Below are 22,051 nucleotides of genomic sequence, written 5' to 3'. Positions count from 1 at the left end.
TCTATAAAGTCTTCTTTATTCAAGTTTGGGTATTATAGATTACCATTATTAGCCTCCCTTAAGGGGACCAGGTGACCCAGTCCTTTAGACCAACTCATTTCTAATTGAGTTTCAAACTTTCAAAGTATAAGGGTTTAATTTTGAAGTGGAATCCCATGAAAGGTGAAAGGTATCTTCATCATTAGGAATGCTACCCTAACTCTCTACATAGAACTGTTACACTGGTAGCAGAAAATCCTATTAACTTCCTCTTCCCTGTCAAATACCTTCAGTGAAATTGTTTTAAGAGTAGTGTGATGTTCCATGTAATAAAATAGGTTTATGACATTAAAAAAAAAAAAAAAAGAAGAAGCCTGTCAGGTCCAGGGTACGATGTGTGTGGCAGTCACTACTAATAGTGGCCCTCTGTTGCCTCCTGCTCCCTACACCCACTCTCAGGGAAGGGGACACTTTTGAACACACCTCTGCAGACTGATGTTTGGTGAATTGAATGTCAGATCAATGATAGATCATTGACTATCAGAGCCAGAAGTGTCTGTGGACCCTGTGACCCGGCTTTCTCAGTTCCCAGAGCCAGTGGGGCAGCAGGTGCCACAGCCCAGGGCCCTGCCTCCCCTTAACAAGATATCACGTGTAAGTCAACCTGCTGCAGTGCCATGTGGTGGGTCTCAGCCACAGCAGTGATGTGCCAAGTATTTAAGAGCCCAGGCGGCACAGACCAGACCTGGCAGATACAGGCTGTCATAGCTGGAATCGGGTCTGGGAGGTCCCCCCAGGTGAAGGCATGGCTCTATGTCCTCGGGTATTGGCTGGCCTCTGAACTCACTGGCTGGTCCTTGTCTCTCCACCCACCTTGACCCTGGCCTTGGTGGCTCGGCCCTGACCTCCAACGGCAGTGCTCTACCACCTGTGGAGAGGGCATCCAGCAGCGACAGGTGGTGTGCAGGACCAGCACCAACAGTCTCGGGCAGTGTGAAGGCGAGAGACCGAACACCATCCAGATCTGCAGCCTGCCCACCTGTGCAGGTGAGCCAGAAGGGATGGAGGGCCCGGCTCCCAGCCTAGACCCAAGACCCAGGCCCTTAGAAATCCCAACACTGGAGCTGCTTCTGCTGCTCACAGGAAATCTCCAGAACTCCACAGCGAAGGCTGACATCTGGGACCTTGCGACTCCAGAGGGGCAATGGGTACCGCAATCTGGACCCCTACATCCTGTTAACAAGATATCAGCAAGTAAGTGCAGTCTTTGGACCCCTCCCCCTCTCCATACCTTTCAGTGGCTCCAATGTCACAGCATGGGCCATGCAGCAGGGCAGACTCGGTGTGCACCGTCTGTGTGCCCTGAGCTCCGTGGGCCTCGGACACATCGGTGGTGAAGTAGAGATGATGTTACATTGGTCCTTGACCCCTTATCTGCAGTTCCAAAATAATTATTTCTAAGTTTGGGGCAGATTCATTTGGTGGCAAAATCTGACCTGAACTAACAAAAAATCATTTATTCTTTTGTTACAGAAACATAACCATATTTGGTTACAGGATATCACAGACTCTGCTCAGGGTGCTCTATAATATAAACACACAGAGTATTACTTTTCTGACCCCAAAAGTTCTAAATTCTGAATCCTACTTGGTTCCAAGATTTTCAGAGAAGCGGTTGTAGGTCTGAGCTGCTTTGGTAGGGCTGAATTAAGAGAATGCATGCGCTCCTGCCCAGCTGTCAGCTAGCAAGAATGATAAGGAGTGGTAATTTGTCCCTGCCCTGTGATCAGGGGGCTCATCCCTTCATCCTCCCACTTTTCCATCCATCCATCCTCAGTAAATACGTACTGAGCACCTGCTACGTGCCAGGCTCTGTGTACCCTGCTCCCTTCCTGGGTTCTACCATCTCTCTTTCCCTTCCTCACCCTCCTGAGGACTTCCGTTTGGCAAGATGAGTAGCAGGAAGATCTAACTCGTAAAGGCCCTAGGACTCCTCGTTAGAGGACCAGTTGTCTGACCTGCTGCAAACTCCTTAACCTCTCTTAGTTCAGAGAGCCCATCTGTAAAATAAGGGGCTTTGATCAAAGATCTTCAAAGGGCCTTTGAGCTCCAGCCTTGCTGCCCCTCTGACCCTGTGCTGAGCCTCAGGCTGGACAAGTCTGGGTTTTCTTCCATTTTCCCTTCAAAAGCCAAGGGCAGGCCCTGACTCTGGTCCTAGCATTCTGGTGCCATCTAGAGGCCGCTGGCTTTCCATTTTCTCTGCTCTTTTATTCCCCTAATTCTGCCCCTTCCACCTTCTCTCCCCCCTCTCCCACCTCCCCACACCCTCAACCCTAGCAAAAATTAGTGGCAAGGAAAGCTCCCGTGCCTTCACGTTCTTTTTGGAGAGACCTATGTGACATTATTATAAAAACATTCTTAGACTATTTTAAGCAAAGCAAACTAAGTTCATTGAGCACCCCTCTATGCCAGGTACTTAAAAAAAATGTTATTTACAGCCGGTCATGGTGGCTCACACCTGTAATCCCAGCACTGTGGGAGGCTGAGGTGGGAGACTTGCCTGAGTGAGACTCCCGACTCCTTAAAAAATGGAAAAACCTAGCTGGGCGCCAAGGAAAAATGCCTGTAATCCCAGTGGCTTCCGGAGGCTGAGGCAGCAGGATGCCCACAGCCCGAGTCTTAGGTTGCAGTGAGCTATAACGCCATTGCACTCTGCTCAGGGGCATAGGATGGGACTCTGTCTTAACAACAACAACAACAAAATGTTATTTACAATTATAATGTTATTATTTGTTGGTAAATAGTAGCATTATCCCCATTTTACAGGTAAAGAAACTGAGGCTTGGCATTTTAATGACTTGCCCAAACCTCAAAAGAGGCAGAATTTGAATCTAAATCTGCTTCATTCTGAATTTAGTGGCGGAAGACTTAATGTCCACATGTATGCTAACTGTTGGCAGGGTGTTTGCCTGTCGCCAGTGAGGGTTGCCTGGCTCTGGCTGGAGTGGGTCAGATTCTCCTGGGTTGACTGGGCAGGTTGAGGGTTACCACTCCCATCTAGAGCAGCTGCAGGGTAGAATCCCCCCACGTTCAGACCACACCCCAGACTGTCCAGACTATCTTGGAGAAGGAGGTGGGCAGTGGCTATATATAAAACTCCCTGAGTGACTCCTGTGTGTTGTCAGGTATGAGGATAAGTGACATAGGGTGGTGGTTCTCAGACTCTCCACACATCTGAACTCCTGGGGGGCTGTGAGAGCATGCTGCCCCACCCCATGCTTCTGATGCAGTAGGTCTGGGTTAGGCCTAAATGTGCATTTCCAACAAGTTTCTAGGTGATGCGATGGGGCATGAGGGGGATGTCGCTTTGAGATCTGCTGCTGTACAGGGTTTTAGCTCCTCATCCATGTAGCAAGGGCTTGCTCTCCTATCAGGTGGCTGTGTGGCCACCTGTGGGAAGAAGCTTTATAGTAAGTCCAGCAGAGCAGGGGGTAGAGGTAGTTGGTAGTGAGGGGGCGGTAGGGTCTGTGTACCAGTATCCCCCCTGCTGATGGGCGCGGGTCCTTGTGCTGTGTGTGCAGCGGAGCCCTGCCTGGGGGACAGGTCCATCTTCTGCCAGAGGGAAGTCCTCAGTCGCTACTGCTCCCTTCCTGGCTACTACCGGCTATGCTGTGACTCCTGCGCCAAGAAGGTCTCAGGCCCCAACTCTAGCCCAGATCTTGGCCTAAACTCACCACCCACTGCCTCCACTCTTGGGAGCCTCTTACCAGGACCCAAAGCCTCTCCAGATGCTGTGGAGCCCACCAAGGAGCCAGCAGGACCAGATGACCTCCAACACGGCCAAGCAACACAGCTCCCAGGACCTCCGGACACAAGCTCTCTGGTGACCCAACATCCCTCTGTCCCCCAGAAACTGAGCCCTGGAACATTTTGGGGTATCTCCCCTACCTCTCCAAAGGAACAGCCTGGGGGCTGGACTCAGGCACCTGTGCCAGCCTCCAAGGATAAAGGGTGGCCCAGGGAAGACCGGGAGCATCCAGGTACCAACCTCCCTGCCACTGCCCCCGTGACATGAGCCACGCCCCACCATCCCACCAATGACATTTACACTGTGAGCTGCCCTGGGGAGCCCCAGCTCAGAGGACACACACACACAGGGCAGGGGCAAGCACGGACTTCCTTTTAAATTATTCACGTTCTAGTTCTTGTTTGGGGCTATAATGCTCTTTACCCCAAGAAGGGGGGTGGGTGGAAAAGAGATCAGGGAGAGCCCTAACTGGAGATACCGCAGCCAGTAGCCCCCATGTCCAGGCTGAACCCCTCAGTGGCTCTTGTTGGTCTTCTGCCATGACTGGGCCCTCCTCTTTGCCATGGACCTCAGGCTAAGAGCTGCCAGGGCTATCTGCCTTCCCCAGAACTGTGGGGACCCTGCCCATTCTGGTCTCTTTGCCCAGAAAGGCAAAGCGGGGTGAGGGGAGGTGAGGCACTCACAGCCAGGACTGGGGTGGACATGGAATGAGGCTTCTGGCTGCAGGGCTGGGGCAGGTGGAGGCTCTTAGACCTGGCTCTTGGTAGCTGAGGGCTCCACACAGCTCTACCAGCAAAGGCCAGGAAGGCTGGGGAGCAGAGGCCAGCTTAACTTTGCTGGCTGGAGGGGAGTACCTGTGGCCACACTTTGCCCTGCAGAAGTCACTTCTGTTACTTCTGGTGACTACAGGTTATAGACTGGCCTCCAGTCCCACCTCAGACCACCAGAGAAGGGGGATTAGGACACCCTGGGCCCCTGTCCTCACCATCCAGGGCTTTCCAGATTGGTGCTTGACCCCTGGCTCGACCAGGACCACAGCTTTGGTCATGACTCTGGGATACAGAGGAGTTATGATTTCTCAGGCTGTGCCCTCGGCCCTTGCCCTCTACCAAAGACCATTCCTGCTGGAGTTAGGGGCCTTCTTCTGCCTTGCTCAGGCTAGGCCAGAGGTGTGTGGTTCTCCAGGCTATGGGGCCTCAAGGCAGAAAACCAGAGAGTCCACTTATATATGGGCCCTGGCAGTGACCGGGGCCACCCAGGCCCAGTGCCCCAGGGCAGGATGCTGGCCCCTGCCCCAGGTTGGGTTGAGGAACACACATTGACCCATGGTACTATAGGGCCTCAGCCAGGCTAAAGTGTCCCCCGTGTAACCTCCAAGGGACAGGTAACAACCCTAGACCCTCTGGCTCTCAGGAAGTAGCCCAGGTCCCCAGCATACCCCCCTACCCGGGGACCTCACCAAGGGTCCCTGCCAGGTGATAGAGGTGCTTCTTGCTTCTTCCTTCCCTGAGGAGGGGCTGTTCTGAACCAGCCAAGAGGAATGGGAGCAGTGAGCCCCTGGCCTGTGACCTCTTAGGGAACAGAGGTCCTGGGAGGCTCACCAAGTGCCCTTTCGACCTGCTGCCCTCCTCTGACCCTCCCTAAGATGCCGGGGTGCGCACAGGGTCATTCCTGTGGGTTCCAATTAAACAGTGTAAACCCTTGTGCCCTGGAAATGCAGATCTTTAAACTTTTATGTATTTATTAACATTGCTCTTGGTGTTTTGTTTCAGACCCCCAAAAGTTGTGTATGTTTTTTATTCTCTGTTTTGGAGGGAGAGGGCAATGAAGCCAAAACTCTTAATTAGCTGGCTGGGCTGTAGCAAGACGATCGAGGGTGAGGGGCAGGCAGGGAGGGGACTGGAATCTCATGAAAACTCGGCTCTCAGCCTGTCTGGCCAGGCCATACTCACTCTGTGGGTCCTCTGAGCAGTAGCTCAGGGTTGGAGGGAAAAACCAGGGCTGAGGACCTAGCAGGTCCCACTTGGGCTCCACCACTGAAGAGCTGTGTAGCCTTGGACAAGTCACCACCCACAACTTTGTCCAAAGTGGGAGGTATCTGAAAGGTAGTTTGGGAGTCTACAAGGCATTTTAATGATCCCTGCATAAGCCTGCAAAGGGGGCAGGGATTTCCCTGGAACTCATCAACTCTTTTCCTCAGCCCTCCACAGATGCTTACAAGGAAAAGCTGGGGCAGGACAAGAGAGCCCCCCTTGGGCCTCGATCAAGTGTGAGAGTGCAAATCTAAAAGCAATGCTTACTTAGAACAGCACTGAAGACACTAAATGCCTAAACATTGAACATATAAAGTAGTGCTGGGAAAATTTTAAGAATACCTCAATTGGGCTTGGCACCTGTAGCACAGAGGATGCAACACCAGCCACATACCCATGCTGGCAGGTTTGAACCCAGCCAGGCCAGCTAAAAAACAACGACAACTGCAATAAAAAATAGCTGGGCATTGCTGTGGGCAATTGTAATCCCAGCTACTTGGGAGGCTGAGGCAAGAGAATTGCTTAAGCCCAAGAGTTTGAGGTTGCTGTGAGCTGTGATGCCATGGCACTCTACCAAGGGTGACATAGTAAGACTGTCTCAAAAAAAAAAAAAAAAGAATACCTCTAAATCAAAGTAGACCATGTCTATGAATCAGAAGCCTCAATATTGTTAGGATGTCAATTCTCCCAAGTGAGCTATACATTCCATATAATTCCAATCAAAATTCCAGCATCTGAACATAGACCCACACAACATGGTGGTAATGGTTAATTTTATGTGTCAATTTGGTTGGGCTAAGGGATGCCCAGATAGCTGGTAAAGCATATTTTGGGGTGTGTTTGTAAGAGTGTTTCTATGAGAATTTAGCATTTGAATCCATAGACTGAGTAAAGAAGATCACTCTCCCCAGTGTGGGCAGGTGTCATCCAATTCACTGAGAGCTCAAATAGAGCAAAAAAGGCAGAGGAAGGACAAATTTTCTCTCTCTGCTTGAGCTGGGATATCTGTCTTCTGCCCATGGACACTAGTGGCCCTCTGGGTTTGGACTACAATTACACTATAGCAGTGTTTTTCAACCTTTTATCTCACAACACCCTTGTCCCAATAGTTAAACTTCTGTAGCACACTTCTGTTGATTTAAAAAATAATAATATACTTACTATGCTTTGAACTTTTTCTGAAAATAATTCAATTAATGTTCTTAAAATTTTTTTGTGGCACATTGGTTGAAAATCACTGCACTACAGGTTTTCCCGAATCTCAGTTTGACAGTTTCTTTACAAATTAAATGTTACAAGTTAATAAGTTAACTTTAAAATTATACAGGTTAAGCATATGCTTTCCATACAGCCCAGTGGTGTCTCCCCTGTGTATTCGCCAAGGGAAATAAAAACATTCATCCACAAAATGGGCTTATCCAAACATTCATAACAACTTTACTCAAAATAGCTCCAAACTGGAAACAACCCAAATGGATATCCAGTAGTGAAAGGATAAATGAATTACAGCATAGGAAGGAATACAATGGAATACACTAAACCATGAAAAAGGAATGAGCTGCTCGAGGTGTTCATGCATGAATCAACTTGGATAGATCTCAAAAGCACTGTGCCATGTGAAAGAAGCCAGGCCCCAAAGATGACACCTTAGGTAGTTTCATTTATATGATATCGTGGAAAAGGTACAAGCGTAAGGACAGAAAGTAGGTCTCTCTTTGCCAGGGCTGGGGGTGAGGAAGAGGGTTGATAGGAAGTGGGCATAAGGGCAACATTTTGGAGTGATGGAGATGTTCTATATCTTGATCATGCTGGCCGTTACAAACTGCAGATTTAGCACATATTTTTAAGTGAATTTCCTTGTATGCAAATATTACGGTAAAATAATTTTTTAAAAAAATCTCATAACCTAGGCAATGGGAGATCTCTGTCCACCCAAGATCTCTGAGAAAATGCTGTACTGTTTCCCTGGGGGAAACCCTCTGGCCCCCCCACTCCCCACCCCAACTAGACAGTGATTGGTTTGATTCCCAGCATTGATATTTTATTGCCTGGGTGAAATTTTATAGCTCTCTGAACCTTGGACCCCCCTCATCTATAAAATGAGAAAAAAATTACCGGATTTACTGATAATCCCTTAGAAAAAAGTGCTGCGTACAATGTCTGGCATGATTATTTCTTATAATTTCACTGTGCCTATCTCTGCCTCCCTTGACTGCAGGCTGCTGGAGGCCAGACGCAACCCTTTTCATATTTGACTTCTTCTCTCCCCACCCTCTTACCCACCAAAAAGCAGCAGCAGGAGGCCTCTGGGTCCCTGGCCCTGGCTGGGATGATGCTGGAAGGAACTTACGGACTCCCAGGCAGTCTTCCTCTCTCAGGCGACGGCCTGTTTTTGCTGTCAGCTCCCCCCCCCACCCCCCACATCCCTGGAAGAGTGACACCCTAGGACTGGCACTTTCTTGTCCTCCCAGAGAGGTGGAGGCTCGGGGCACCCGCTCATAAGCCCGTGTCCTGGGACAAACTCAAGAGTGGCGGGAACCCCTGCTGCATTCCTGGCTCTTGGGCCCCTTGTGCACCTGGGAAATCTTTAGAACTGGGAAGGTTTAAAGATATCTCACCTGTAATGCTGCGGGCAGGGGATACAGGTCACAGAGTCTCAAGGGCTAATCCTGGACAAGAACCCTGGACCAGGAATCTGGGATGGAATCTACTTCTGCATGTGCTGATACTGGTGGGATTCACAAGTAATGCGCTGGGAAATGATTTGGTCAGAAATTTCACAGCGCATTACTGTGAAACCAGTATTGTCTAAACCAATATCCTTTAGACCTTCCTCCTGCTGCACATATGTCCCATCTCATAGGAGATAAGTGCAACCAAAAGGTTAAAAGGGGCCATGGGATGTCCATCTAGCATCTATTTATCTTTTTCAGATTGGGGGGCATTTGCCTGACAGTTGATAATTTCAGTGAGGGATAAGGGGAAGTTTGTAAGCTCGGTGGGAAGAGAATAAGGTGGTCTGTGTTCAGCTCTGTATTCTGCAGTCCTGCCTGCCCTGTCATTCCCCAGAGATAAGAGTCTCAGCCTCCTAGTATGGGATGGGCTATGAACAAGAGCAATTTCAGTAGGAGAGTAAATAGCCTGTCACGAGGCAGCAGTTATATGTTCAGTAGCTGTAGGAGTACCAGCATAAATTAGGAATCTATGGGACGTCCCGATTGTGCCAACAAGCATGCTGGGCTCCAAGGGCCTATCTGGAGTCAGTATAAAGAGTAGTCGTTTTTCCTCTTCGCAGTGTGCAAGCTCTAATAAGAGCTAGAAGTTCAGGAGTTGGGCAAAGGGTATGCCTTAAGTGTTTCATGTGGCAAAACTACTTTCCATGGTTATTATGTTTCTCTTAAAATCCCATTTATAAGAGCCATCACACAATAGCAGTAAGCTTGAGTTGTCTAAAGAAGTGTCTGAGAGATGCTCTCCTGGCTTTGAAACTATTTTTACAGCTGCCAGGCAAGCAAGTGGAATGGAATAAGGATTTCCACTGCCAGGGAGGGGCATGAGTGTAGCAGGGCTTAAAGTGTTACACTCCAATGGCCATGTCGCTAACTCCTATGCTTTTCAGAACTATAACCAGAGAGGGCTGCTATCCGTAAGGCAGTAAAGTGCAACTGGTAGGAGCAGGGATTCCAGCACCAGACCTCTTGGGTTTGGATCCCAGCCGTGTGTGACTTCGGACAAATTCAGTTGCTTCAACTGATTCATCTACCAGCATTTGACCTCTTTGGGGAGAATCAAATATAGTGCCACATATAAAGTGTACAGAACAATTCACATGGTGCTCATCCTCAGCTTTTACCTAAGTTGCTGCCTCAGTGGCCAGCACATGGGAGGAACTCAATAACTACAGTGACCATTGTAAGGAGGCCTGTGGGTTCCCTGACCTCTGCTCTAACCTACCCAGAGCCCTTGTGTTTTGGCTCCTGCAGGGGCAGAGACCCTTCTCAGGCCTTGCACATAAAAGAACTAGGTAAGCCCCATGTGGGCAGCAGCACTGGGCTTTTTCTGAGGGAGCAGGCCTGGTTCCCTGCAGTCCTTCTGTTCTGGAGTAAATGACCCCAAATACAGACCTATTCCTGCTAGGAGACTGGAATTGTCCTCTCAAAGGAAAGACAGGAGTTTATTTAGCAGACTCTTTGCAGTAGGCAATTAGGTGCTACTGCGGGGGTGGTAGAGACAGAAACCACCCTGAATGTGGGGCCATGCTTGAGTAATGCAGGCAAAGTTGTAGGGGTTCCTCAGCTCTCTGCCACTGGCTTCGATGGTTTCTCCTCTGTGTCCTGGCTTGAATGCACCCGGAGGACTTGTGCTGTCCCGATGTACTCTGGGGGAAGGGGAGAGGTAGCAGGCAGGAGAGGGTGAGGAAGGGCTGGGCCAGGCCTCTAATTTGGAGTTTCCTGGGAGCCCCAGGCAGATGCCTTTCCCAGACAGTGCATAGGGGGAGCCTGCCTCAAGCCTGGCTGCTGGTGATGTGGGATGAGCAGATTTCCCTCTTGGAGTCTCACCACCACCCTCTCTTCTTCTAACATCCAAGCAACAGATCTCAGTTACGTGTGTATGCTGTGCCATACACCGGCAGGACTCAGGACCCTTGTCAGTCTAATTGGGGAAAATGGATCCATAGAGGATGTTTTTCCTCTTCTCTCCCTTCACCTGACTCTGGGCTAAAGCATCAGGATGACTACACGGACATTCTCTGGTCTCCCCCCACCCCTTTTGTGTGCACTCCATGCTCCACACAGTAGCCAGAAGGGGCACATCCACCCTGTTCACAACCCTCCTGTGCACCCATGCTTTCCCAAAGGCTGGTACCTCCCAGCCACCTCATCACATCTCTCACCACTGTTCCCACCCATGCTGGCTTGCTCGCCCTTCTTCTGACACTCCAGGTGAGGAGAGTGCTGCTCTTCCCAGACCTGCCATTGAGCTCCAGGGGCCCTCTCCACACCCGTCAGTCCTTCTCTCTACCTGCCCTCCCCACCCCATTCGGGTGTTTTTATTTATTGTCTGTACTCCTCACTAGGAGGTAAGCTGTGCAACAGCAGGAACTTGTCTACATTTTTCCCCAGTGACCCTCCAGGGCCCAGCAAATTGTAAGTGCTCCATAAATACTTGTTGAATGAGTGCGGGAATGAATGAGGGAAATGAACAGTTTCCTTGGGCAGGGACCCATCTCCAGATTGCCTTGAAAACCTGAGAAATGCAGCCAGAGTTCTCGGCGGGCCCTGAGAACCACCCCAGTGTGGAAGCTTACCTGGCTTTTCGTTTTCTGCTAGAGGTGGTATCTTCGTCTTCTTCGGTGATTGACTAGAACCGAATACAAGGAGAGGGTGGAAAGGTCATTCTGGAAACCTACAGATGGCAGGGTGGGCAGGGATGTGAGGAACTGGTGCGGGTGCAGTCAGCTGTCTGCTCCAGGGGGAGACAGGAGTCACCCCTTCTGGAGAACCAGAAAGAGTCTGTCCGTGGCTGACACCCAAGGGGCCTTACTGCATCGCCCCAAGCAGGACCCAGACAACAGTGGCTTCATTGTCCACTGTGGCCACCAGGAGCCAAGACCTTGCTGGCCCTGGAGCCATAAGGGATGGCTGCTATACTGTCCCTCCCCCAGACCTGGAGAAGGTCATTTGATTGTTCCTGAGCCTATTTCCTCATCTGTAAAATGGACTGGGCTGCCCTGTGGCCTGGAAATATGTCAAATACACAGCATTGTCAGGCAAACATGGCTACTTTCCATTTGAGCTGTTGACATTTGAGCTCCACTCACCTGCTCTGTGAGGCCTTTGAGCCATCAGGGCACTTCCCTTAAATGTGAAGGGACTTTAGGCTGCCTGTTGGTATTCCCCTTGACCTGTGTCTTCCCATAGACAAGCTCTTTGGGAGGGCTAAATGTGGCTCATCCAGCCCTATTTTCTTACCACTGACACCAGCAATCCCTTCAGGCACACAGCTGGCGGTAGGCAGGGGCTTGTGTGGTTGCAGAACTAAGAGGGATGTCCCTAAGGAAGGGGCTAGGCCCTCTGAGGGCCAAGGGAGGGCTGCAGAACCTACCTGTAGGGTGCTTGATTTTCTTGAAGTTCTTGGACTTCTATCAGCTGGTTTAGGAGTTTTTCTGTCGGCATGGTGGTCAGTGGCTGTGGAAGGAGCTGAGCCACGGCTATCTGCAGGAGCCCCAAAGCAAGGTCCTTCTCTGAAAGCACATTGGGGGGCAACATCCTCAGCCTCCAGCCGCCTTCCTGTCCTGGATGGGAGAGCCCCTTCAGCTCTTTCCCAAGCCTGGTCAAGGGCAGCTTTCTCTCACTCTCCTACACTCTGCCCACAGGTTCCTATTTTTCTTCTGGCCCCTGTGTATGAAGAGTGCCCCGCCCTCCCACGTGGTCTTCCCACCACACCAGCATGTGTGTGCCTTGTTCTTGGCCCCATTTGGCTCTCTGCCTGCCACACCCTGGCCCCTGGGAAGCCTCCTGGAGACCACATTCTTCCTTCTCTACTCCCCTGTCCAGGGAGTCTTTTCCAATTCATCATCACTACTCATCCTTCCACTCGGCGCACCCTCCACCTGCATGTGTATTCATGTGTTCCTGTGCACACATGTGAGTTCTCGTGTATTTGCATCTGTGCACGTGCGCACGCATATGTTTCCCATAGTAGTGTGAGGGGCCGTGTCTGCTAAGCAGAGTCTTTGGATTTCTCCCTTCCAGGTGCCTAGGCCTGGGGTCAGTGTGAAGAAGGGGTCCTCTGCAAAGAGCAAGGCCACACAATTCCTGCTGAGGAAAGGAGGAGGAGGAGGCAGGGGCATTGTCTGGCTGGGAAGGATTAGTTCAGGGCTCCAAAACAGAGAGAGAGCTTGGCTGAAGGCCCTGGTGAGGACTGCGTGACACCTGAGTCCTGCAGAACCAGAGAACAAGGACAGGACTTTGGCAGCCTCCACTCAGAGAGGAGGTTACGGGGCTATGTCCTCACCTTTGGGGGGTGCGTAGAGCAGCCAGAACTGAATAGAGCTCAGCGAGTCTGTTTGCAGGATCTGACAAAGGAGCTCCAGGATCTGTGGGCAGGAGGACAGAGAATTCCAGCCACAAGCACAGGCAGATGTGGGTTCAGAGGGTGCCACGGGGCCCCTTCCCCCAGGTTGGCTAAATTCATCCCCATGACAGTCCCTGCCTCCCCTTGGCATTGGACTTTGTCTCACAATAGTCCTGGAGGAAGATTCTTAACCTCCTACCCCCACTGGCCACTGAAAATTTGAGGCTTTGAGAAAAGAGAACACCCAACAGGGAGGTTGTGGCAGAAAGAAGCCTCAGCTATGTGGACTCCTCATCCCCAGAGCCTACTTGGGCTGGCTGGACCCCAGGGCCCCTCCCGAGGAAGGCAAAATCAGGGCTGGACAGGCAGCTCCTTGGAGACCCACCGAGTCCCACATGCCCTGGTCCTTGGTGTGGGAATTTCGGGAACCCCATAGGATGCCCCACCCTGAAGCTCCCAGAGTCTGGAGATATTAGCAAGGAGATAGGGAAGTCCCAGGGGGCAGCCTGAAGGTGAGTGCCGGCTGCTTCTGCACACTGCTCAGCTTGGGGCTCCTTCTGGCCAAGCAGTGGGCACACTTGGCTCCTAGCTGCATTCTCAGCCTTTGTCATCTCTGCTACTTCAGGGCTCAGTTTCCCCCGCATTTTCCACTCAAGTAGCATCAGGAAAAGATCCAGATCTGACTCAGATGGGTAATGGGGGTTCCCTAGGCAAGCATGTCGATGGTGGCTGCGGTTACGGTGGGCTCCAGGTGGGAGGTAGAGCCCCCGGAGTCCTAGGAAAGTGGGGTTTCTTCAGTACTTGGCAGTCAGTCTTCTCGGGACCCGGAGAGGACTGACAGTTCCCAGGAGGTCTGCCTTGTTCTTGGCAGAGTGGAATCTGGGCCTGGGCTCTCCCCAGGCCTGTGCCTGCTTGGGAACCCACCCTCATCCCAGGTACCCACCCGCTGCAGTGACCCACCCTGATCTGCCCCTGGACCCTTCACCGTTTTCCGCATCCAACTTACCTGCCCTGTGCCCCCTCCCCACAGGACCCGAGAACCTAATTCCAGGCGAGGCGAGGCCACCCTATGGTGGAGAAAGCACCTTAGTCCTGGCTATGCTGCTGCTTCTCTGGGGAACCGGGGTCACGAATGCCACCTGGCAGGGCCTCAGCCTCCCCATCTCCGGCATGAGGGTGCTAGGCCCTGTCTGTGCTCTCCACTTTGCTTCCCTGTTGTAAGGCTGCATGCCTGAAAGCACTGGTCATGAGGCGGGTGGTGGGGTGCTGGCTCTATGTATGACCGTCAGCGTGCATTTTAACAGGGACCTCCAGTGCCTTAACCCACTGGAACAAGGCATGGACTCATCTCAGACCTCGGGGAAACTTGAACATGGAGGAGGTGGGTGCTGTGCTCACTGAAGCACAGGCCAGGTCCTTTCAAAGTGTGGAGCCCAGCCTGGGCCTGGCCTTGTAGGCTGTGGGGTGCAACCTGGGGGTGTAACTTGAGAGCACCCAGGACAGGCCTGCCTTCTCTATGCTTCTCAATCTACCTTGCAGCTCCCTTCATCACCTCATCAAATGCCACTATGGAAACAGACCTTCTGTGGCAATTTTCATGCTCCCAGTTTGGGTAGATCATGGAACTAAGGCCAGGGGAGGGAAGGCTCACCCAGAAACCTAGAGGCAGCAGGGCGCTGGAGCCCAGCCTGCTGACTCCCAAGGTTGGGGTTTTCCCTCTTCTGTGCCAGTGTCCCTGGGAGAGGCCATGCCCTAGGGCAGCCTGTGAGTGTCCTAGATGAGAGAGCCGGGGGGCTGGGAGCAGAACTTCCCAGACCAAGGTCTCACCAGCAACTCCTGGTCCTGGAGGATGATATCCTGGATTCCTCTGTCCCTGCTGGAAGCATGGCTCCGCTGGCGAGAGCTATGGCGCCCAACAGATTGGGTGGAAGTGGGGATAAGCCTCCCGGTCTCAGCTGAGTACTTGGCTCCCTGCTCCCGCGGAGGCTCCAGCTTCTGCTGGGATAAAAGTGGCCAGAATCTCCAGGGGGCCAAGAAGAGTGGAGAGATAGCAGAGGGAATAATACAAAGAGTCCAAGTTACGCCTCCAGGGCACACACCCCCTCACCACCACCACCAAATCCCAGCATCATAGCATTGTCAGGAATCTGGTATATCATCCAGGCACTCCTGCCTTGCCCTGGACCTCTGCTTACACATCCCCCAGCCTGCTCCCCGCCCTGGCGCCAGCCCTTCCTCTGGTTGCTATTTTGGCTTAAACTAGCAAAAGTTCTTTCTCCTGGAACTCAGCAGTGGAGGGCTAAACTCTGGCTGCCCCATGGTGGTCCCTGTTCTTCCTCCCAGGCATGTCCTCAGGGCTGCTCCTTCCCCAGCCCAGCAGCACCACTAGAACATCTAGCTCAGCTGCCCCCAGACCTGCCCCAATAGCTTGGCATTCTTTCTTTGCCTTGGAAAGCCAGGCCTCTGGACACAAGACCTAGGGCCTCTTGCCCTTGCAATTCCACTTAAAACTGGAAGTATTCTTCTCCCCATTTTAAAGATAAGAAAACTGAGATCCAAATAACTTAGCTGAGTGACCCTGGGCGTTATAGAGTGAGAAGGACAGAGGAATGTGGCCTCTGCCTCTCCGCTCTGGTTGCCCAAGGAAAGCGGCAGGACCAGACTCAGCTGTAAAGGGCCAAGCTGTCCTCAGAGCAATTCCAACCCCTGTCAGGCTGCCTTCCAGTTGTCTCAACTGCTTATCACCAAACAGTACCCATGAGGTCACCCCATCCTGTGTGAAAACATTCAGTGATTCTCCACTCCTTATGAGACCAGTCACTAAACTAAATTTGGAAATTAACAGCAAGTTCCTCCCTACAAAGTCATCCTCCTTCTCCCCTCCCCACTCTGCCTGTGTACACCTGGTCTCTAGAGATGGCTGAGTTCACCTGCCTGGCTGCTGCATTGGTGCTGTGGCCCAGTCCACAAGTAACATCCCACTTAGGTATCAGAGACCCCCAGATGCCACGTCTCCTGTGAACACTGCTAGGATGTTTCTGTGCAGGTGTGTTCTCCTCTCCCTGCGACCCTCCTCCCTCAAGTCTGTATTGGCTGGCCCCCTCCTCCCTGCTCTGACTTGGGAGGCATCTCAGCACAGAGGGATGGACCCATGTCTTCTCTTCCCAGACTGGCTCCTGTGTCCACACCCACCTCTTTGTTCTTCAGCTTGCTCTCTTTGGTGAAGACAGCCACCCGGGAAGCCAGATCCTTCAGTTCCTTCTTCCAGGCCTCTGGGAGGAAGGGACAAGTTCCTGCCCACTGATATCTGGGCTGCCCCCCTCCTGCCTGTGGCACCAAGAAGAGTCAGCACCTCTTCCTATTCCATCTTATAGGAAAAAGGGGGTGGTGCCCTTGAGGGAGAAGGGTTAGATATCACACCATGGGTGAGGGCTGCCTACTTTCTAGGGGGACTAATGCCAATATTGCAGCCTATGGCATTACTGGAAGATGCTGGAGATCATTTGTCTGCCTGTGCCAAGATGCATGTGGTTTAATTTAGCTTTGCCTCTTCTGGTCCCTAAAGCCCGGACTGAGATTCAGGGGATATGGCTTAAGATGTGGAATTACTCCTAAAGAGGTTGGCAAAGAGCATTGCACCTCTCTGTCCTGCACTGGACTATTACTGGCCCCTTCCCCAGGGTGTCTCCTACCCGCACCAACCTTACTTTTTCACACCCTGGTAAGGAAAGGAGTAAGGCTTGGCAGAGCAGAGACATAGTGGCTGAGTGTGCTATTGGCCAGTGCCCCAGCACACAAGCGGCTAAATGTTTCAAGTAGTGTTCCTGTCTGTAGCCGCAAGTCATCTGACTGCAACCACGAAATCTGCTTGTCCCCTGCTTGTTATTATTCCTTAAGCATCGCAAGTCCAAGCACAGTGCATGTCTGAGGTCTAGGACCTGGGGATGGGGGCAGGGTAATGTAGAGATGAGGCTGCTTCAGGAAAGAAGGGAAAAGTAAGGCACCTCCAGTGGACTCCACTGCCCTAAAAGCAATGGCCCTTTGCTTCTCAGGCACCCACCCAAGTGGGGCAGCTGGAGGTGTGAGCCCCACGTTAGAGTATGGCCCAAGTACCCACCAGAAGAAAGCCAGGGGTTCCGGTTGGACTGTGGGTCTCCAATGGGGAAGGAAGTGGTAGGCAGCCCCATCAGATAATTGGGTAAGGATGCAGGCTGAGGTAAGGGACCGAGAGAGAAGTCGTCCCTGACGACACAGACGGGCTTCCCGGTAAGATCTGTGAAGAGTTAGAGGATGTGAGAGAGAGGCCTGGGAGGAGCCCCCAGAGTACCAGGAGCTGGGAGAGAGGCTGGTGGGCGGGGAGAGCTCTGGCTCCACTTCTGGTAACCAGGAGCCCATAGACCACGGTTCTCAACCTGTGGGTCACGACCCGCAGGAACCATATTAAAGGGCTGCGGCATTAGGAAGGTTGAGAACCACTGCCATAGAAGGTCAGAGCTGCGAGGGCTCCTCTGACCACCTAGACCAGTAACCACCTTGCTTACAGGGCTGCTTAGAACAGACGGGGAGGAAGGGACCTCCTCAGGGCCATGCAGTGAGCTGGGCAGAAATGAGACAAGAACCCAGGCTTCCTGGGACCCTAGTTCTAGTTACCTTTTGATTTCCCATGACAGGGAAAAGAATTGCATGTATGAGCACACAGGGGTAGACAGCTTACAGATGAGGATATTAAGTCATTGTGAGGGGAGAGGCCTGGACTCAAATCACAAGGAAAGAGATTGAACCAGACCCTCTGGAGAAACTTTGGCTTTCTGTCAGCCTGAGCAAGGCTGTGTGCAGGGCAGCTGGGAGGTGATGGAGGGCATATTACACGTGAGGACTGTCTGGCCCAACGCTGGTGACTATTACATTATTCTCAACAGTTAGGCCTTGAGGACCAACCGGGTTAGGGCTCAGCATGGTTGCCCTCTCCAGGCTAGGGCTCAGCATGGTTGCCCTCTCCAGGTTAGGGCTTGGCATGGTTGCCCTCTCCAGGTTAGGGCTCGGCATGGTTGCCCTCTCCTCCCTGAAACGCTGGTACCCAGACCCTCACTCTCTGGGCTTCTCCCCGCTCACTGCCTTGCATCACCTCTGCCGGTTTCTTCTAATATTTTCAACCTCTTAAGCTTGGGGTCCCTAGGGCCCAGGCCTCAGATTCTTCTGTATGATCCCACCCAGACACTTCGCTTAAAACACCAGTTCTCAAACAGCTCTCACGTTGGTCTCTCTGCCCTGGACTCCAGACCCACCTCCACCTGGAAGTCTAAAAGGCCTCTCACCTTTTACCTCTTCCAAGACCAAAGCCCTGACTCCTCCCTCACCCTCCACTGGCCTCTCTGTAGCCTCCCTTGTCTGTGCCCATGCACTCTCATTTCCACCTGCGCAGGCCAGGAACCCTGGAGTCAGCCTGGATTCCTCTTCCTCTTGTACCCGACTCTAACCCATCATCACATTTTATTGGCTTCACCGTCTATGTATGTCTAGAATGTCTAGAATAGGGTCTGAGCCACCCCCAAGACAGAGGCAGGGTGACCTTGGTAAAATCTCTCACTTCTCCCACTTCCATGCTCTCAAATTTCCAATGATTCTATTCAACTCAGTGAGGAGTGAATGGTGACAATGGTGGCCCCCATGACCGTGGCCCTCACAGCCTCCCTAATGCCTTTTCTCCCCCTCCTGCTCTACTCCAGCCTAGCTGGTTCAGGTCTCCTTGCTGTTGCCTATTCCTCCAGTGGAGCCAGGGCACACTTGCCTGTGGGCCTGAGCACTTGCTGCTCTGTCTGCGTGAGCCAGCCTCCCCTGCAATACACACTGTTCCCACACTCCTTCCTGCAGGTCTTTGCTCAGATGTCATATTATTGGCCAGGTCTTCCTCAACCACCTTTTAAACATAGCCATCTCCCCTGTTCAGCCTTGACACTTGGGATCCTATCCACCCCATCCCTCCCTGCTAGGGGTCAGCTCCAGGAGGGCAGCCACTATGTCTTAACTCCAGGGCCTAAAAAATGCCCGACTCATAGTTTACACTCAGTAAATATGTGACATACGGTGGGTGAGTGGATGAAATGCTCTCAGAGGACAAGAGTCCAGCTCTGGGCAGAATATTCAGCCCCTTCTCTGGTTTGCAAACTGGAGAATCTGGGGGTAAGGTGATCCGCAGAGGACCTGCCATCAGCCCATGATCCTGTGCTTCTCTCCTGTCCCGCTCGAGTCCTGGCATGGTCACCTGGCAGCTCTGGGAACCTGGCCAGGCCCTCATGCTCTCTGAGTCCCAGCCTGAAAACAGGGACTGCAGCCCGAACTTCCTCCCCAGTCCTCAAGCCCCATTATTGATGCCCCGTTTGCCACTGTCCAGCCATGCCCTGGCTGAGCTGGCCCTACCTTGGATGTGTGTCACATGCTGGGGCTGGGGGTGGTGTCTGGAGAAGAAGGAGTGGTGGCTGAGGCGGCCAAAGCGGTAGGCACCAGGAGTCAGGGGCTTGGGGGTCTTCAGAACCTCTGGGATCAGCTCGAAATCCACAATCCCTGGGATCACCAGCTCCTTCTGTGGCCTGTCGTCCCCATGGTTCCTTGGACTGTTCTCTGACTTCTTCTCAGGTTTCAGCTCTGCCTTTGGACTGAAGGAGAGGGTTTGAGGAGACACTAATGGGGCCTGCTCTGGCAATGGTGCCCACACGTGCTCGGAACTCAGTGCTTATTGCAGAGTCCACTGTCAGGCACCCTGAAACCTGGTTTCCTGGATTTTACCACCACCCCCTTGGCCCCCGAATCTGGGCCTTCCCAGAGTCCTCTCCCAGCTGATGCAATCCATTCCCCCTGTCTTGCTGAGATGCATTAGCAGGGAGCTAGGATTCATGTGCAGGAATTCAGATGGACTGTCACAGGACCCCAGGGTTCTCCCCGAGACCAATGTCTAAAACAAGAAAGAGAAGCCACAAACCTACCTCCTTACCCATACACCTAGAATGGAGCAAAGTTATCTTATATATTCTGCCTAGGTTCAGGGGGCTGACCCAGCAAGGGCCTCAACCCAGGCCAAACTGCTGACAGCCCAGAAGACAGCTATAGGCTGTCACCCCTCCCCCATGACCTCATGCTCAGACTCATTGTCCAGGGGCCAAAGCTGGAGCATAGGCCAGTCCAGACCAGTGCATCCTTTCCCATGGGATCCCTCCCAGGAGATGCAGAGCTCATAGGGCAGCTCATGTGGTGGCTAGCCTGTGAGGCTACAGGGAAGCTCCACAGCCTCTTGCTCTGCTTCGCTGGGAACAAGGGTCTCAGGTTCTCAGTCCTCACCCAGCACCCTCCCCGTCCTGAGGACACATGCCTCTGCCTGGAGATAGAGATTGAGGCCACTCCCCGCCTGCTGGGAGCTGCTGGGACCACCTGCAAGGTCTCTGTCTGCACTCCCTTCTCCAGATGGCCCTGGCTGAAGGGAGTCCCTCCAACGGAGTACAGGTGGACTCTGGAAATGCTAAGCAAGTCGTTCTGCCCCTGGACCCTCTGAGTACTTCGCTGACCGGGCCCCTGAGTTTCCCGTTCCATTGTCCGTTTGCCTGTAAGAGATCTGGGACTTAAAGAAATAAAGTAAAACTTCTCTGAAAGTTGCAGTTAGTTGGCCTCCTCTACCCCCTGCTAACAGAGGAGGTCACCTCCTGGAAACCCCTGAAATTTCTGTGCTCTGGGCTCCTGGCCCCTGCTTGCATCTTCTTCCTACCTAGCGAGGGGCCCCACCCGTACCTGGACTAACTTGGGCCTGAGGACCCACTGGGGGCCTGGCTAACCCCAGTGGGCAGACAAGTGCCTGTCTTGAACCACCAGTCTATTGAGTCCCCCCAAGGCCACCTTTATCTTCCACCCTGCCCCTCCCCCCTCAGTCAGCATTTGGGGCCTTACTTCATCACAGGGTCTTCATCCAGCTGCACGTCCATAGCCATTGTATGGTTTCCGACGGACAAAGACCCACGCGCTGACTACTAGTGCTGGAAGAGGAGAGCAGGAACTCTCATAGGCTGGTGGCGGAAGTGTAAACAGGAGCAGACACTTTAGGGGGAAAAATGGCAATATTTGGTAAAATTCAACATTTGCATGCATATTATTCAGCAATATCTCTCCCAAATAGAATTAAACATTCACGTGCTATATTATTCACCTCCTCTCCCACAGGTCCCTGAACTCACCAAGAGGAGCGTGCAAGAGATAATTACAAAAATATTCATACTAACATTGTTCAAAATAGCCTGGTGACAACCCAGATGTCCCATGGCAGAAGAACAGATACATAAGCTGTGGTATATTCAGACAACAGAACATTTTGTTGCTATGAAAATAAATGAACCACAGCTACATACAACGTGGATGAATTTTATACAATGCTAAGTCAAGGAAAGCAGGTTCCAGAAGACAACATAATATGAGGTCCTTTCTAAAAACGAAAGTTCAAGAGCAAGCAAAATTATCATAAATGTAACAAAACAACAAAACAAAAAGCGAGGAAATGTTAACCGCAAAGTTCAGATAGTGGCCGTTTCTGAGGGTGGGCAGGGAGGGCGGATGGGAAGGAGATGTGTTAGTGGCTGTGTTCTAGTTCCTGGTTTCGGGGGGTGCATTTATTGATGTTCTTTCTATTATTCAGTAAGCTAGTTAAACAAAATGGACAAAAGATAGTAGGCATCAAAACCAAGAATTGTGATTAATCTGAATGCATGAACCCAAATATATGGGTATGTAGTCAAAGTGCCAGGAGTGGGTTTGGGATAGGAAATCAGTGCCTTTTCAGAATTAACTCTTAGAGTCACAGAATCTGCAAGGGACCCCAGAGGTCCCCCAGTGCCAGCGATGGTCAGATTCCTTGCCTGAGATCAAGGAAGGGGAGAGGCTTGCTCAGGTTGCATGGCAGAGAACCAGAGCCCCAGCATTCTGACTCACAGACTCTTGATTTTTTTCTCTAAAAGCAATCAGCAGAGCTTCCAATGGAAGCTTTGGACATCCTTGATGCATGGGGTTGGATTCTAGAGTGCTTAGAGGCTGCAAATTTAGAACAGGGCATCTGGAAGCCCCAGATCCACCTGCCTACAAGAAAAGGTACTCTTTACAGCAGAGACTTTCAAACACTTTT

At 51.9% G+C, this 22,051-nt stretch overlaps 3 protein-coding genes across 4 annotated transcripts in view; 2 read left to right on the top strand and 1 right to left on the bottom strand.

The window, feature by feature from the left end:
- The window catches only part of ADAMTS14 (ADAM metallopeptidase with thrombospondin type 1 motif 14), a 77,107-nt gene extending 71,554 nt beyond the window's left edge, over positions 1–5,553 (top strand). Inside the window, exons 20-22 of the mRNA XM_053582746.1 lie at positions 897–1,026; positions 1,123–1,233; positions 3,561–5,553. Coding sequence (XP_053438721.1) covers positions 897–1,026; positions 1,123–1,233; positions 3,561–4,054 — 735 coding nt within the window. The 3' untranslated portion in view covers positions 4,055–5,553. The remainder of the gene's footprint in view (positions 1–896; positions 1,027–1,122; positions 1,234–3,560) is intronic.
- The window catches only part of PALD1 (phosphatase domain containing paladin 1), a 361,757-nt gene that overhangs the window by 251,998 nt on the left and 87,708 nt on the right, over positions 1–22,051 (top strand). The gene's annotated exons all lie outside the window — the stretch shown is intronic.
- Positions 10,085–20,870, bottom strand: TBATA (thymus, brain and testes associated). 2 transcript variants are annotated; one of them, XM_053582761.1, is made up of 10 exons: positions 20,830–20,870; positions 19,315–19,550; positions 17,015–17,170; positions 16,086–16,169; positions 15,083–15,087; positions 14,725–14,895; positions 12,838–12,919; positions 11,926–12,064; positions 11,129–11,181; positions 10,085–10,198 (listed from the first exon to the last, which is right to left on the bottom strand). In XM_053582761.1, exons 1-10 carry the CDS (start codon positions 20,868–20,870, stop codon positions 10,113–10,115), a joined length of 1,053 nt encoding a protein of 350 aa, XP_053438736.1. In that variant the 3' UTR covers positions 10,085–10,112. The 2 variants fall into 2 exon arrangements, with proteins under 2 accessions (XP_053438736.1, XP_053438735.1); XM_053582760.1 differs by lacking the exon at positions 15,083–15,087 and having other exon boundaries at positions 16,084–16,169.

This window comes from Nycticebus coucang, chromosome 3 (genome assembly GCF_027406575.1).
Source record: "Nycticebus coucang isolate mNycCou1 chromosome 3, mNycCou1.pri, whole genome shotgun sequence".
NCBI classification, from domain to species: Eukaryota; Metazoa; Chordata; class Mammalia; order Primates; family Lorisidae; genus Nycticebus; species Nycticebus coucang.
This window is presented reverse-complemented; position numbering and strand designations above follow the sequence as displayed.